The 16,106-nt window shown below is 37.7% G+C and overlaps 1 protein-coding gene across 2 annotated transcripts in view; it reads right to left on the bottom strand.

Annotated features, from left to right (window-relative positions):
* The window catches only part of ATAD5 (ATPase family AAA domain containing 5), a 41,738-nt gene that overhangs the window by 14,771 nt on the left and 10,861 nt on the right, over positions 1–16,106 (bottom strand). For both annotated transcript variants that reach the window (XM_045199145.3, XM_045199146.3), the window contains 11 exons: positions 14,910–15,074; positions 14,321–14,444; positions 13,665–13,746; positions 7,686–7,870; positions 5,834–5,997; positions 5,177–5,336; positions 4,412–4,741; positions 2,362–2,458; positions 1,290–1,366; positions 950–1,089; positions 698–848 (listed from right to left, as the gene is read on the bottom strand). In XM_045199145.3, the coding sequence (XP_045055080.2) occupies positions 698–848; positions 950–1,089; positions 1,290–1,366; positions 2,362–2,458; positions 4,412–4,741; positions 5,177–5,336; positions 5,834–5,997; positions 7,686–7,870; positions 13,665–13,746; positions 14,321–14,444; positions 14,910–15,074 (1,675 nt within the window). The remainder of the gene's footprint in view (positions 1–697; positions 849–949; positions 1,090–1,289; positions 1,367–2,361; positions 2,459–4,411; positions 4,742–5,176; positions 5,337–5,833; positions 5,998–7,685; positions 7,871–13,664; positions 13,747–14,320; positions 14,445–14,909; positions 15,075–16,106) is intronic.

The raw sequence follows: 16,106 nt of genomic DNA, 5'->3' as shown, positions 1-16,106 counted from the left end.
TGTTTCTCTCTTCCTTCCTCCCTCTCTCCATCCATCCCTCCCCCTTCCTCTCTCTCTAAAATCAATTACAAAAAAAAAATTTATGGCCTGGCTGGTGTGGCCCCGTGGATTGTTTACAGCCTGCAAACCAAAAGGTCGCTGGTTCGATTCCCAGTCAGGGCACATGCCTGGGTTGCAGGCCAGGTCCCCAGTAGGGGGCACATGAGAGGAAACCACACATTGATGTTTATCTCACTGTTTCTCCCTCCCTTCCACTCTCTCTAAAAATAAATAAATAAATGAATGAATAAATAAAATCTTTTTTAAAATAATGAATGAATGAATGAATAAATAAATAGCTAGCTTGGGCGGGCCCTGGCCAGATTGCTGTGTTGGGTGGAGCGTCATCCCATGCAACAACAGGCTGCAGGTTCGATTCCAAGGCAGGGCACATACCTAGGTTGTGGTTCAGTCCCTGGTTGGGGAATGTATGGGGGGCAAACAACTGATGTTTCTCTCTCTCCCCTTTCCTCTCTCTCTGAAATCAATAAAAACATACCTTTTTATGTTTTTACTGAGGATTAAAAAAAAGTCATGGGTGGGAGTGGCGGGGGAGTAGGGTTCTAAAAAATAAAAATAAATTTGAAAATGCTAATTATTAAATTTTTCCCCTTAGATTTCATGTTTTCAAAAGGGTATGACCAAATAATTTACTTACTTGGTGACTTGCCTATGTTGTAGCTATTAAAAAAACAAGGTTTTTGTGCATTTACACCTTGCTTGTCTACTTGATGGGACTGAGTAGCTTCCTTTAGTTGAGATAGAATTTGTCTTCCACTGCGCTGAGAAGAAGCGTTTACTTCAAATATCTACAGAAAAAATATATTTAAAAAGGCAGAATGGTTTATATTCTCTTTTAATTCAAGGGTAATTACTACATTAACACTGTTCCACTGTAGCTATGACTAACCTTGAACCCGAGCTCCTGAGCACAAGCATATACTGCAGCAGTTTTTCCCACGCCCGTTGGCCCTGTGATAAGGACAGTATTACAGAGACGATTCTCTTCTTCATCCGAACTGCCTTTAAAGTCAATTCTATCCGACAGATCTGAAAAATTATTCAAATGCATATAAAATGATAATTGCTTAAGCAGCAATTCCACCTCGCCAAACCCATAAATGCTAAAAATTTAATGTGCAAAAACTAGGACACTGAATATAAAATATGAATAAGGCATTTTACAGAAGTTTTTAGCAAATATAATTCTACAACTTTTCATTGAAACGGGAAAAAATGACTCAAAATACCTTGTTTCTCATCTCTTTTTCCCTTCAAATTTTGTCTTTCTTCCAATTCAGCTCTTCTTTTCCAGTCTTTCAACCAACTGTCATAAGAAAATGTGTGTTAATAAAGTGATTCACAGAATGGAGAAGGACTATATGTACAAGGATATTTGCTGCAACATGGTTTACATTAACCTCCAAAAGGAAAAACCTAACAGTACAACAATCAAGGAAAAGTATACCCATATACGAAACCAATACCCAGCAACTAGAGAGAATTTAGGTAGACTGTGTGATAACATGGAAGATGTCTAACTTACAATGCTAAGTATAAGAAAGGTTAACTTCTAGTCTGGAGCTAGACCACCTGAGTTTAAATTCTAGCTCCATCCCTTTCTAGCTGTGTGACCTTAAATACTCAACCTCTCTAGGCCTCATTCCTTATCTGTGACATAAGGACAACAGTACTTACACTATTGTTCTAAGGACTAAACGAGCTGAAAACAATGCAAGTACTTAGAACAGTGCCAAGCTCAAGGTATTAACTATTATTATGGGTTGCAATTCCTTGCATGAAATCCTTTGGGCCAGATGGGTTTTAGAATTCAGAATTTTTAAGATATTAGGATGGTAATTTGGTACATATACTTACGTAATAGCCCTAAAGAGGTCTGTGACAATACATCCATAATCACTTAGTATCTCTATTTTTAAAAATGTATGAATGCCTATAAGCAAGATCAATAAAGATCACAATAAACTTTATGTAATAAAGTTAATATACTTTCAGTTTTCAGAAATTTTTGGATGTGAAAATTGTAGACAAAGAGATTATGGACTTGAATTAGTAATAATATGACCCCATTTGTTAGGAAAGAAGAAACTAATTTATGCATAAAATATTTTCTGAACGATTTTACAAGAAACCTTTAATAGTGGTTTATCTCTAGGACAAAGAGAAGTATATTTACTTAAAATTCTTCAGTACTTTTTTCTTTTAAGATTTTACCATATAATGTATTACTTTATAACTTTTAGATTTTAGAATAAAATTTTTAAAAACTAGATTCATAAACTATTTCTCAATTTTACCAACCTATGCAACTTTTTTATAGCTAGCTCATTGCCTATGAGTTCGCTGGAGTTCTGAGGTTGATACTTTTCTGTCCAAAGCATGTCTTCAGTTCCAGAATCTAAAGCAAAAAATACATATTAAATATTTGTTCCTGACATAAACAAATATTCTTAAATATTTACATTAGTTTCATGTAACAATAAATATTTGTACAAATACTGTACTTATATTTACAAGATGCCAAAAAGAGAATTTCAGAACTTAATATTTTACTGAAAATTCTTCACATCAAATTGCCCCCTCAAAAACCACCATCAAGTTTCGTGACAGTAAGATTTAAAAGTACACACTGAAATTTTTAATAATAATTCAAGAAGGAAAAATAATTTTTACTATACTGCCCTGGCCGGTGGGGCTCAGCTGATTGGCAAGTTGCCCCATAACCAAAAGATTGGAGTTCCGATTCTCAGAAAGGGCACATACGCAGGTGTGGGCTCCATCCCCAGGCTCAGCACCTGTGCTTCCCGGTTCACACGCAGAGACGACCAATCGAAGCTTCTCTCTCACATTGATGTTTCTCTCTCTCCCTGCCTCTCTCTCACTGATGTCTCTCTCTCTCTCCCCCTTCCTATCTCTCCCAAAGCAATAAAAAAACTTAACAAAATGAAATGTATAGCTACAGACCACGTGGGAACACTACTGCCCTGACCCTGCACGGCTGACCCTCCACAGAGGGTGGAGGTTGGTGGTCAGTGGTCACAACCAGTCCTTGCAGTGACAGGCCTGGGTCAATCCCTCCCATTGACCTGCCAACAGCAACCAAGGGCCAACTACAAGAGGAGGGTGTACTCAGCTCACACAAAGGGTGCACGTCAAGTACCCAGCTTGCATGATAGGGGAGGCTGTGCCACCAGACCCTACACGACACCTACTACATTAAGCCACACTACCAAGACACGGAGTCAGAGCAGCTCTACCTAATACATAGGAATACACACGGGGAGGTTGACAAAACAAGGAGACAAAGAAACAGGGCCCAAATGAAAGAACAGATCAAATCTCTAGAAAAAGAGCTAAACAAAATGGAGATAAGCAATTTGACAGATGCAGAGTTCAAAACACTGGTTATGAGGATGCCCAAGGAACTTAGTAAGGACCTCAGCAGCATAAGAAAGATCCAGTCAGAAATGAAGGATACAATAATTGAAATAAAGAACAATTTACAGGGAAACTACAGTAAAATGAAGTCAAGAATCGAATCACTGATTTGGAACATAAGGAAGAAAAGAACAACCAATCAGAACATCAAGAAGAAAAAAAATGAGGACAGTATAAGCAGCCTCTGGAACAACTTCAAGAAATGCAACATCTGTATCACGGGGTGCTAGAAGAAGAGAAAGAGCAAGAAATTGGAAATCTATTCAAAAAATTGTGAAAGAAATCTTTCCTAATTTGTTTAAGGATATATATACATGCAAGTCCAGGAAGCACAGAGAGTCCCAAACAAGTTGAACCCAAAGAGGCCCACTCTGAGACACATCATAATTAAAAGGCCAAAGGTTAAAGATAAGGAGAGAATCTTAAAAGCAGCAGAAAAAAGGAGACAGTTACCACAGGGGAATTCCCATAAGACTGTCAGCTGATTTCTCACAAGAAACTTTGCAGGCTAGAAGACACATCCATGTGAGAAACATCAATCGGCCACCTTCCATATGCACCCCAACCAGGGATCAAGCCCACAACGTAAGTATGTGCCCTGACTGCGGATTGAACCCTTAACCTTTCGGTTTACAGGATGACACTGCAACCAACTGAGCCACACTGGCCAGGGCGATCCCGGGCTTTTAAAAAAGCCTATGTATTTACAGAAGCACAGAAAAATCAAAAACCAAACACCAATCTGTTAATCTGGTTATATAGAAGACTAATCAGTGAGACTTCCACTTCTTATTTTATACATATACAGTTTAAACTTGCAATGAGCACGTATTAAAAGAGAGGGGAAGTAACAGATAAAACAACAACAACAACAACAAGAAATCTAGGAACAGAGGGAGAAAAATTAACTTACCAGGAATAGAAGATGTTTCTGACATAGATACTTTGTCATCGTCTATTATCAGAACATCAGAATCTCCTACTGCTTCCGTTTCCACTTTACACGTGGTTTTCAAAGCAGTCTGATTCTTCCTGCATGTTTTAGAACATCGACCTTTGGGAGAATTTAGCTTTATCCCAATGGAATTGTTTCTTTTGTCAAGTTCTTTTGGTTTCCCATTTGTCGTTTTTGGATTTTCTGAATACTCATTTGGCTTCTTTCTTTTTGACTTATGGTTTTCAGTTTCCACTCGTTTCCTTTTGGTTTCTTTTAGATTGACAATGGGCTCTAGCTGTACGATTTCTATTTGGGGAATAAAGAAATGCATGTGCTTACTAATCAAAAAAAATTTAATACCCAATAATCTTAGTAATATTACTTCAAAATATCCAACTGTCTTACTATAAAATGAAAGGCAAGAATCAAATGTGGCATACTGAAAGCAAGCTGAATATCTTGTTATTTAGATTGCCTTTGTACAAACTATGTAAGTTCAAATTTCCTCATTTAAGGCTTTTCTTAAGTGAATAATTAATAGCTGTCTTAGGGTTGGCGTCCCTAGAAGCTGGTAGGGGCTAACAATGCATGGCACGAGATGCTTTGCTTCAGTTGAACAAATTCTCTGTGCCAACCATAAGCAATGTTCTCTTCATTACGACCACTTCCAAGAGTCAACGGCTAACTCTCAGTGCTTTCAAAAGAAAAATGTTAACATAAAAACTAATAATTATCACTAACCTTGTTTACAATGACATTCAGAGAGTACTTGGTGCTCAGTTCGTTTTTTTAGAAGCAAAGGAAAATATTTCCTCAAAGAAAACTCAGGATTTGACCACCTAATTTCCTCCAACAAAAGATTTCTTACTTCTTCAGTAAAGTCTTTCCTTCTTCCCATAAACTGAAATAAAGAACAAACTACTCAATAACTGACCCGCATCATCTATTAACAGTAAGCACAATGCTACCAACTACTTTGTCTATAATAAGTCAATATTAGCTTTTGTCACAAAATGTAACCTTGATGGCAATGTTACTAAACGTAACCTTGAGGGCAAAAACTGCATTTGCATAGCTTTTGGAGGACTTAGTTCATAGTTCTACTGTTCTGTTTTAACTAATTGTACTTCACATTTTTACTAGGCTACAATGCTGACTTATAAAGTATCTAAATGTATTATATAATGTAATCTTTTGAAACTGGCTATCAATTCTTAAAACGTTTTTATAGCTCTAGAAATATTTAAAAGAGATATGCACATCAGCTGTGATTTATTTTTTAAAATTGAACTCTAGGAAAAAATGAACTTTAGGCTACAATAGTAGATATCCAATTTTTTTTTCTTCTAAAAGATGTGAAGGAAACACCACACAATGGATGAGCTCTCTAATACTTACCGCAACAGCAGAATTATTACTTTTCAAATTTGAATTCAGTGTTGAAAATTCACCAAGGGCAATAACACATTTTGAGAGATCTTCCACCTCTACTTTAGTATCCAGTTGTTTAAGTTTAGTTAAAAGAGGACAAGTGGGTGGTTTCAAATGCCACAAATGGCACTCTGAAGAAAGATAGAAAAATTGTTTTAACTACCTTCACTCACACATTATCCATTTATCAAATGTCAAGTGTATAAACATGAGAAGACTTCCCGCAACTACATAGTTAACACAAAAGTATCAAAAAGTATCAGTTGAGAACATAAGGAACAAAATCCTCACCTCCAGGAACATACCATTAATAAAATTATCTAGTCTTCTCTCCCAACTGTTAAAAATAAGCAAATATCTGCAAATTTTCTTCTCTTTTTAAATCAATCTTGCTACCTCACAGTAAAAATTTCAGGGTCAGTTAACATCCTGGTTTAAAGTTTAAACTTTGAAGTCAGACCTGGATTCAAATCCAGACTCTGCCACTTACTTAGCTAGGTGAGTGTGGGCAAGATCCTAAACCTTAGTTTCTTCAGGTATAAAGTAGGCGTGACAACCTCCTAGAGTTGTGAAGGGGATTAAACCACACTGCATACAAGTGCTGGGCAGTATGCCAGGTGACAGTAAGTGTTCGCTAACTCTTAAGGCTCTAAGAGAGAGGCACTCTCGGTGCCAGCCTCATCTGTTCATCTACAAATAGACACTAACTTTTACAGTAACATGCTTCTGAGAGTGGCTTTGTCAAAAGCAGGGGAAAACAAACATAATTAACTTCTATAGCTGAACATACTATAAGGAAATGTTATATAAAGCTGAACTAGGAAAAAGTAACAAGGAAAGGCTTTATCAACTGAATGGCCAGCAGCAGTGTTGCGGAAAAGGGAAAAGTAGAATATTATTACAGATTGGGAAGTTTTCCATACACATGAGACACTGAACGAAATTCAAAAAGTACCAAGGTCAGAAACCCAAAAGGAAACGAAAGAGAAAAGAACATAGTGCACATTTCACAATAGGAGTGCACTAAACCAAACCACAAAGCCGGTTGAGGAAAAAATAAATTGTTTTTGTGCTGACAAAAATAACTTTAGGTAGAAACAATGAAAAAACAAAGATATAAGGCTTTGTATATTACCAGCAATTAAAAACCACATACGTAAGGTAAGACTGTGGTTGCTACAGCATGAGAATCCATACAGAATTAGATTATAGGCAAACTAACATCACTGTAGCAGAGGCTTGTGCAAACAGCTCACTCTTGTGCATGGTGCACGTGAGAACAGGGTGAACTAGGGCAATGAAGCACTGCTACTTGTTCCCTATTCCAGAAAATATTCCCCCAAATAGGTATGGTACTAAACGGCAAATGCTGTTCTGGAAAGTAGGCAAACAGATTTCCCTAGAACATTCAACAGTAGCTTGGAAAGGGCAGGACTGGAACTTCTGTGAGAAATTCTTTAAAATGATGTCCTCACACATAGGCTGTAATTTCAGAAGGGAATTGCCTTCCTTTTAGATCACAGTGCTTCTCTGGGGAACAACATGCACTTATGGTTCCACACATGTGGTCCTGCTGCCCCTGGCATAAGGGATAAAGGCTGAGGTTGCCTTTGGCTTTTTGCACACACACCCCCGCCCCCCACTGTCGCCATCCTCGGTAAAATGGGTCCAAGGCACAGGAAGAGACTTTAAATCCCCACTAAAATCACTACATAAGAATTATACTTAAACCTTAGCCTCATCTTAAACCAACTTACATAGTTCCATATTACTCCTGACATTTTCAAAGTAAATATTCAATAACAATTAACAAGCTTACCATCATCTTTTTGTTGTACATGAACAACTCTCTGGAAACTGGTGCTCACTGCATTGTACACATCTAATACAGCAGATTTCTTTGCAATCTGTCGTTTCAACAAATCTGGCAGGCCACTCATTAGAAAGTCACGCTTTGCTTTCAGCTGCACGTCACAATCCTGGGATCTTTCAGAGGTATCTTGACTTTTAAGAAAATGATGTGAAAAAGAAAGCTAAGTTTTATCAAAACTTAAAAAAAATAAACTATCTGTAAAATAAATACCTTTTAATTAATTTAATTTGAAAAGATTTAATCAGTTAAGATGTTAGCTAGTCAAATTCTTTTTTGCTTATCATAAAAACAAGTCTTAAGTGTTAAGAAGTTAAATAAGTATATATAGAAAAAAAAAAGATGGATATCCACCAAAATGTTAACAGGCTATTTTAGAGTGGGGAGTTTTTTCCTTCTTGTTTTTTGTTTTTCTTTTAAAAAAAAATATGCATTTATACATGTAACAATCAGAAAACAAAATCAGTGTCATATTTCAAAAAACTTAATACCAGGACTTCTAATGTAACATTGTTTCCAATATAATCGCAAGAACACTAGTGCCCTTATTATTGCTTATCTTCATACTGCTAATCATAGGAATCCTGACTGCAGAGGAGGCAGGTAAGGAGGTGGAAGAGGACCAGACACTGGAGTGGCCGAGGGGGAAAGAGTGTGGTGGGGGTGTCACAGCTTATACACCCTCCCAAGCCTGCCACAGAAGGAGAATTGTAATACTATTTACAAATAGAAATTTGGGTTGATAATTAAAAAGAGGCTACAAAAACTTCTAATTCTATTTTTAGAGAATGAGGGAAAGGTGAGATCTAAAGCCAAATTGGAGGGATTACTCTCAGAAAAGGGGAGGTGAACCTTTTTTTACTGTTAATAGGAGGGAAGGAGGAAAAGATGGGTGAGCTACTTGTAGCTAAATTACAATAATATGTACCTATAGCAGAAAATAAACTGTAAGGGGAAGGGTACAAGGTGCTAATATAAAATATACCAGCCCGGGCTGGTGTGGCTCAGCAGATTGAGTGCTGGCCTGTGAAGCAAAGGGTCATCGGTTCCATTCCCAGTCAGGGCACATGGCTGGGTTGTGGGCCAGGTCCCCAGTTGGGGGGCACATGAGAGGCAACCACACACTGATGTTTTTTTCTTTCTCTTTCTCCCTCTCTTCCCCTCTGTCTAAAAATAAAATAAGTAAAATCTTTAAAAAAATATATCAGTATTATTTCTATGTATGAGAAATCAACAACTGGGAGAACCAAGATGGCGGCGTAGGTAGACACACTGCGCCTCCTCGCACAACCAGAACTGACAGAAAATCGAACGGCAAGGAAGTTCAACACCAAGTAGATAAAAAAGAAACATTCATCCAGACCGGTAGGAGGGGCAGAGAGGGGCAGCCAGGGCGGAGAGGACTCACATTGCTGTGGCAGGACTGAGACTGGCGGAGTGTGGGACGAGCGGGGCAGGCAGTCTGACCACTGGCAGACCCTGCGGCCCCACATTCGCGCAGATAAACCGAGAGGGCCGGACTCAGAGTGGCGGAGAACAGGGCAGGCAGAGCGGCGGGTAGCACACTGCGGCCCACACTTGCGCACAGATAAACCGGACAAACGGCAGGGAGTGAAGTAGACCGCGCAACCCAGGGCTCCAGCTCAGGGAAATAAAGCCTCAAACCTCTGATTGAAAACACCCGTTGGGGCGGCAGCAGGAGAGACTCCCAGCCTCACGGGAGAGTTCGTTTGAGAGACTCACAGGGGCCTAGGGCGTGCACAAGCCCACCCACTCGGGAGCCAGCACCAGAGGGGCCCAGTTTGATTGTGGGTAGTGGAGTGAAAGACTGAGATCCGGTGGAGAGTGGAGCGGGCGCCATTGTTCCCTCTCGGCCCCTCCCCCCACGTACAGCATCACAGCTCAGTGACCAGCATTACCCCGCCCCGGGGAACACCTAAGGCTCCTCCCCTTTAAGTAACAAATGCGCCAAGACAAAAAAAAAAAAAAAAAAAGGCCCAAATGACAGAACACTTCAAAGCTCTAGAAAAAATACAACTAAGCGAGGAAGAGAGAGCCAACCTATCGGATGCACAGTTCAAAACACTGGTTATCAAGACGCTCACAGAATTGGTTGAATTTGGTCGAAAACCAGATGAAAAAATGAAGCCTATGCTAAGAGAAACCAAGGAAAATGTACAGGGAACCAATAGTGATGCGAAGGAAACTGGGACTCAAATCAATGGTATGGACCAGAAGGAAGAAACAAACATCCAACCAGAAAAGAATGAAGAAACAAGAATTCAAAAAAATGAGGAGAGGCTTAGGAACCTCCAGGACATCTTGAAATGTTCCAACATCCGAATTATAGGGGTGTCAGAAGGAGAAGAGGAAGAACAAAAAATTGAAAACTTATTTGAACAAATAATGAAGGAGAACTTCCCCAGTCTGGCAAAGGAAATAGACTTCCAGGAAGTCCAGGAAGCTCAGAGAGTCCCAAAGCTGGACCCAAGGAGGAACACACCAAGGCACATCATCATTACATTACGTAAGATTACACTGAAGGAAAGAATCTTAGAAGCAGCAAGAGAAAAGGATGCAGTTACCTACAAAGGAGTTCCCATGAGACTGTCAGCTGATTTCTCAAAAGAGACCTTACAGGCAAGAAGGGGCTGGAAAGAAGTATTCCAAGTCATGAAAGGCAAGGGCCTACATCCAAGATTACTGTATCCAGCAAAGTTATCATTTAGGATGGAAGGGAAGATAAAGTGCTTCTCAGATAAGGTCAAGTTAAAGGAGTTCATCACACCAAGCCCTTATTATATGAAATGTTAAAGGGACTTATCTAAGAAAAAGAAGATAAAAAATATGAACAGTAAAAATGACAGCAAACTCACAGTTATTAACAACCACACCTAAAACCAAAACAAAAGCAAACTAAGCAAACAACTAGAACAGGAACAGAACCACAGAAATGGAGATCACATGGAGGGTTATCAATAGGGGAGCGGGAGGGGGAGTGAGGGGGGAAAGGTACAGAGAATAAATAGCATAAATGATAGGTGGAAAATAGACAGGGGGAGGGTAAGAATAGTGTGGGAAATGTAGAAGCCAAAGAACTTATAAGTATGGCCCATGGACATGAACTATAGGGGGGGGCATGTGGGAGGGAGGGAGTGGGCAGGATGGAGTTGAGTGAAGGGGGGGAAATGGGACAACTGTAATAGCATAATCAATAAATATATTTTTAAAAAAAGAAATCAACAACTGGAAAATAAAGTACCATTTATAATAACATAAAAAACACTAAATACTTACAGGTTACATTTAATATTAATAAAACTTAAATGGAGATATATACCATGTTCTTGGATCAGAAGAGTCAATACTGTTAAAATATCAATTTTCCCCAAATCAACTTATAAATTTCACACAATCATCACAAAACCCTTGCAGACGTGTACAGGAATGTTCACAGCAACTTTACTCACAGTAGTTTGAAACTGGAAACATCCCAAAAGCCCAGCAATAGGTGGCAGAGACAATAGAACACTCATAGAAGGGAATAGTACTCGGGAAAAATAAGAACAGTGCACTACTGACAACGTGAATAAATCTCAAAATTAACATGCTGAATGAAAGAAGCCAGATACAAAACAGTATACACTACAGAATTTCATAAACACAACTCTAGAAAATGCAAATTAATACACAGAAAAGAGACTGGTGTTTGCCTGAAGCTGAGACCAGAGGAGGAATGGACTGCAAAAGAGAGTAAGGGATCTTTTAGGGGCAATGGAAATAAATGAGTATCTTTATTATAGAGGTGGTGGTTTCCCTGTGTGTACAACTGACAAAGCTCACCAAATTATAGTCTTCAAATATATACAGTTGACTGTATGTAATTATGCCTCAATAAGTTTTGAAGTTAATTAAATTAATCGATGAAAAACAAAACCCTACAATGACGTACAGTGGTAGGCTACTAGAATGGCTAAAATTAAAAACTATGATAATGCCAAGTATTGACAAGAATGTGTAGCAACTGGCTCTCTCAACTTTGTTCCTTCGTAAAGTGGAAAAACCACCTGGGAAAATGGTTTGACATAATCTTATGTTAAACACGCACCTACCTAATGAGTGGGAGTTGGAGGGCAGGGATTACATGCCAGAGGCATGAGGGAACATTATTAAGAGTGATGAAAATGTTCTATATCTTTATTGTAGTGGTGATTGCACAGATATGTACATCTGTTAAATTTCAAGTTGTTTATTTAAAACAAGTGCCTATTATTTTATGTACATTATACCTGAATAAAGTTGATATAAATAAATATATGCGTGTGTGTGTACACTGAGCAAAAGTAACTAGACACAAAAGAATATATATATATATATATATATATATATATATATATATATATATATATATAAAATTAAAGTTTATATAAAGTTGTAAAAGAGACAAAACTAATCTATGGTAATAAAAATCAGAACAGTGGAAAACTTTTGTTGTGGTGGTGGTGGGAAAAACAGAAAAAGTAACTTTTCTGGAGCAAATTAAACATATTATATCTCCATATAATGCACTTATCAAAACTGTACGCTTAAGATTTGTACACTGAACAACATGTAACTATACATCAATAAAATTGAAACAAACAAACAAAATAACCTGAACACACAATGCCCCTAAATTTGGTCTTCTTCCATTGTGCTGTCCACTTACATAGACCAGGACTTAAGTGTCATCCTTACACCTTCCTCTCCCCTATCCTGACTCTAATTAATTAATCATCAAGGACTTTAAAATTTATCTCCTAAAGTTTTTCATACAACATTCCCAGCATCTGAGTCCATATTTCCACCACCTCACACCTGGACTCCTGCAACCACTCTAAACCCTCCTCTATTCCACTCTTCATACAATAGCTACAGTAATCCAGCAGTCAGATTAAACTTTCAAAATCCATATGCATGTTTAAAACCCTTTGACTGGACTGGCACTCACCCCTCCAGCTTAAGCTCACTCCTCTCACCCCTGCTCTCTCTGCTCCAGCCACACTGGCATTCCTCCAGGCTTCTGGATTTGCCGGGCTCCAGGCAGTTGTAGGGACCGTGAGCAGACTATTCCCTCTGGCTGGAACACTGCTCCTCCCTCCGATGAGTTCCTGCTTATCCTCCAGTTCAGGGGTCCTTTCCTCAGCAAAGCCTTTCTTGACAGACCAAATTTACTTAATACAAACTTTAACAGAACTTTCTATCTCTCCTTCTAGCACAACTGCAATATTTCATTTGTTGGCCCAATTAATGTGTAGTCATAGCTTGTCTTTCCTCTGGAGTGTAAGCCTCATAAGGACAGGGAATGTGTCTTGTTTTGTTCCCCATGATATTCCTAGTACCCAAAACAGTGCTTGGTATTTAAATATTTACTGAATAAGTTCATAATCAGCTATTTGTTTTTTTGTTTGTTTGTTTGCCTGTTTATTTTTCAACTGTTTTGTCTGGAGATGGCCACAAAATGTTTTTAAAAACTGAGATCTTCACATTCATTTGTAGCAGTGTCAATACTGTCATCTTTTAAAATGAACCTATAGCCCTGGCTGGGGTGGCTTAGTGGACTGAGCGCCAGCCTGTGAACCAAAAGGTCGCTGGTTTGATTCCCAGTCAGGGCGCATGCTTGGGTTGCCGGCCAGCTCCCCAGTTGGGGGTGAGTGAGAGGCAACAGACCAATGTATCCTTTGCACATCAATGTTTCTCTCCCTCTTTCTCCCTCCCTTCCTTTTTCTAAAAAAAAAAAATAAATTAAATCTTCTAAAAAATAAAAATAAATAAAATGAACCTATTAAAACTTCAAATGATAATTTACATGCTTTCTTATCAAAGTAAATGAATATAAAATACAATTCATAAAACATTTTAGCATTTAAAAATTTATATTGGACTGACCTGCTTTCATCAAAACCAAGGATAGGATCAGCTGTTTTATGAGCCTTTCGGGTAAGAAATAAAGGTGCGACTTTCATTTTTCCTTAGAAAAATAAATACTTAGGTTAGTATTAATGTTCATCATCTCCACTTACCTCCAGTTACTTTTAAAATTACATCTCTATCTTTCTAAACTTTAAAAAAATTAACTCCTTACAATTTTTTTTAATTAAAAAAAATTCTATGTAATGATCTGGTCCTTCAACCTGGCAATTTTATTGCCAGAATCTCTTGGAGAACAATTTGTTTTTTAAACTACAGATTCTTACAACCCGCCTCTGGAAATTCTTAATTAGTAAGTCTAGAAGAAAAGAAAGATTTAACTTTTAAAAATTTTACCCAGATGATTTTGATGATTATAGTCAGGTTTGGGAACCACTAACTTAACTGAGGATAAATAGATACGCAAATGCAATAACTTAAAATATACTCAGTTACCCTTTGCAAAACTCTTCACTACATCATAACTTTACTTACTAAAATAGATAAAAGATTTAATACAGTCAAAAGTTATATTTTATAAGACATGTGATTAAATTAATGTGAGAACATTCAGAAAAATATAATTCCTCTAAAACATTCTAATGTTCATCATAAATGTTATCAAATTTGATTACCAGCTACATTTTTAGGAGTCTTGTTTGGTTTTTTTCCTAGCACATCATTTAGGCACTGAAGTTTCTTCTGATTTGTCTCAGGATGCTTTAAAGAAGTAGGACTTGAATTTATTATTACAGACCCCTAAGACAAAATAAGAAAAAAATGTTCCAAATGTCATACAATTATTGTCATTAAATTTTCAAAAGGGTCACAGAGCTAGAAGCCATAGACAAGATAATTACATTAGCAACTCCATACATCTCCCCATTATAAGACTATAAACTGAAAAAGTAATAATTGCAGCATTTAGGGACAAATGAATAATTTAGTGTGAATAGAGCCAAAAGTTTATAAGTGAGGAAGGGCGGTGTTCTGAAGAAAGGGAAGAGCTAGTTCAGCCATGGAGGATCTTGAATGACTCAATAAGGATTCAGACTACTTTCCACAGGCAAGAGAGACCCAAAGACTTAAATGAAAATAACACTCTTCCCGCCACTTCAAGGCTACCTAACAATACTACCTTTAACTTTATAATGGTTTCCTTCTCCCACCCCCAAACAACAGACTAGCATAAAATTTATACCAATAAATATTTGTAATACTTACTTCTGTGCCTGACGTTTTGTTCCTTTCAGTAAGAATCTGATGTCTAGATGAACGCCTCAAGGGTGTCACTATTTCTTCAGCTGCTTTTGACCTACTAATGTGTAAAGCTTTTGCTTTTTCAACCAATTGTTTTGCTTTTGATACATTTTTTGAAGTATTGCCTGCCTAAACAAAAATTTGAAATATTAATTTAGATCATTGGCAAACATTTTATACGAATAACAGAAAAAATACAAAAGGCAAAACTATGGCGACAGTAAAAAGCTCAGTGGTTGCAGAGGTGAAGCAGGGGAGGGAGGGATGAACTAGGCAGAGCACAGAAGAGTTTTAAGGCAGTGGAGCTGCTCTGTATAATACTGTACTGGTGGACACATGTAATTATACACTTGTCCAAACCCACAGAACATGCCGGAACACACCGAGAGTGAATAAACCCTAACGTAAACTATGGATGGATTCCAGGTAATAATATGCCAACAGAGATTCGTCAATTGTAACAAGTGTACAATTCTGGTATTGATAATGGGCGTGGCTGCATGTGTGTGGGTGCAGGGGGTACAAGAGGAATGTACCTGTAGCTTAATTTTGCTGTGAACCTAAAACTGCTCTTTAAATAAAGTCTATTAAAATATGTATAGTAGAAAAATATAATCATAAATTATGTTAAATGAAAGACAAAGAAATGGTTATTCAAATTTTACCAAGGCAATTAAATTGAAATGTGTCTGGTTATGCTTGGTTTGCCATTATTTCTAACATAAAATTTATCCAGATAGACATAGTTGTATTTGTGAAAAACACCAGAAAGATGTCTGTGGTATAGATTAGAATTGTTGGTTATTTCCCCACTATCTTCATGGCATATGTTCTCTTTTTAGTCACCTTTAGGCTGACTCCTTCGGAGAAAGATTGAAAGGTAATAGGTATGGAAAAGACCACCACATAAGAACAAAGTCTGGTCTTCAGACCTGATTCTGCCATCGACGTGCTACGCGATCTTATGCAGTTTAGATACTTCTGCTGTTTGTTTTTTAAATAAATGCTTGCTGTTTTTAAAACCTTTAAAAATATTTTTCAACTGTTAAAAAGAATAGACATAAATATTTAGAACATATGTAAGAAGGTTGTGAACGCTAAGGATTTGTTTCTATAGTAGTAGAGTGACAGAGTTTTGTTGTTCTCCTAGCAAAATTTTTG

Source organism: Desmodus rotundus, chromosome 9 (genome assembly GCF_022682495.2).
Source record: "Desmodus rotundus isolate HL8 chromosome 9, HLdesRot8A.1, whole genome shotgun sequence".
NCBI lineage: Eukaryota > Metazoa > Chordata > Mammalia > Chiroptera > Phyllostomidae > Desmodus > Desmodus rotundus.
This window is presented reverse-complemented; position numbering and strand designations above follow the sequence as displayed.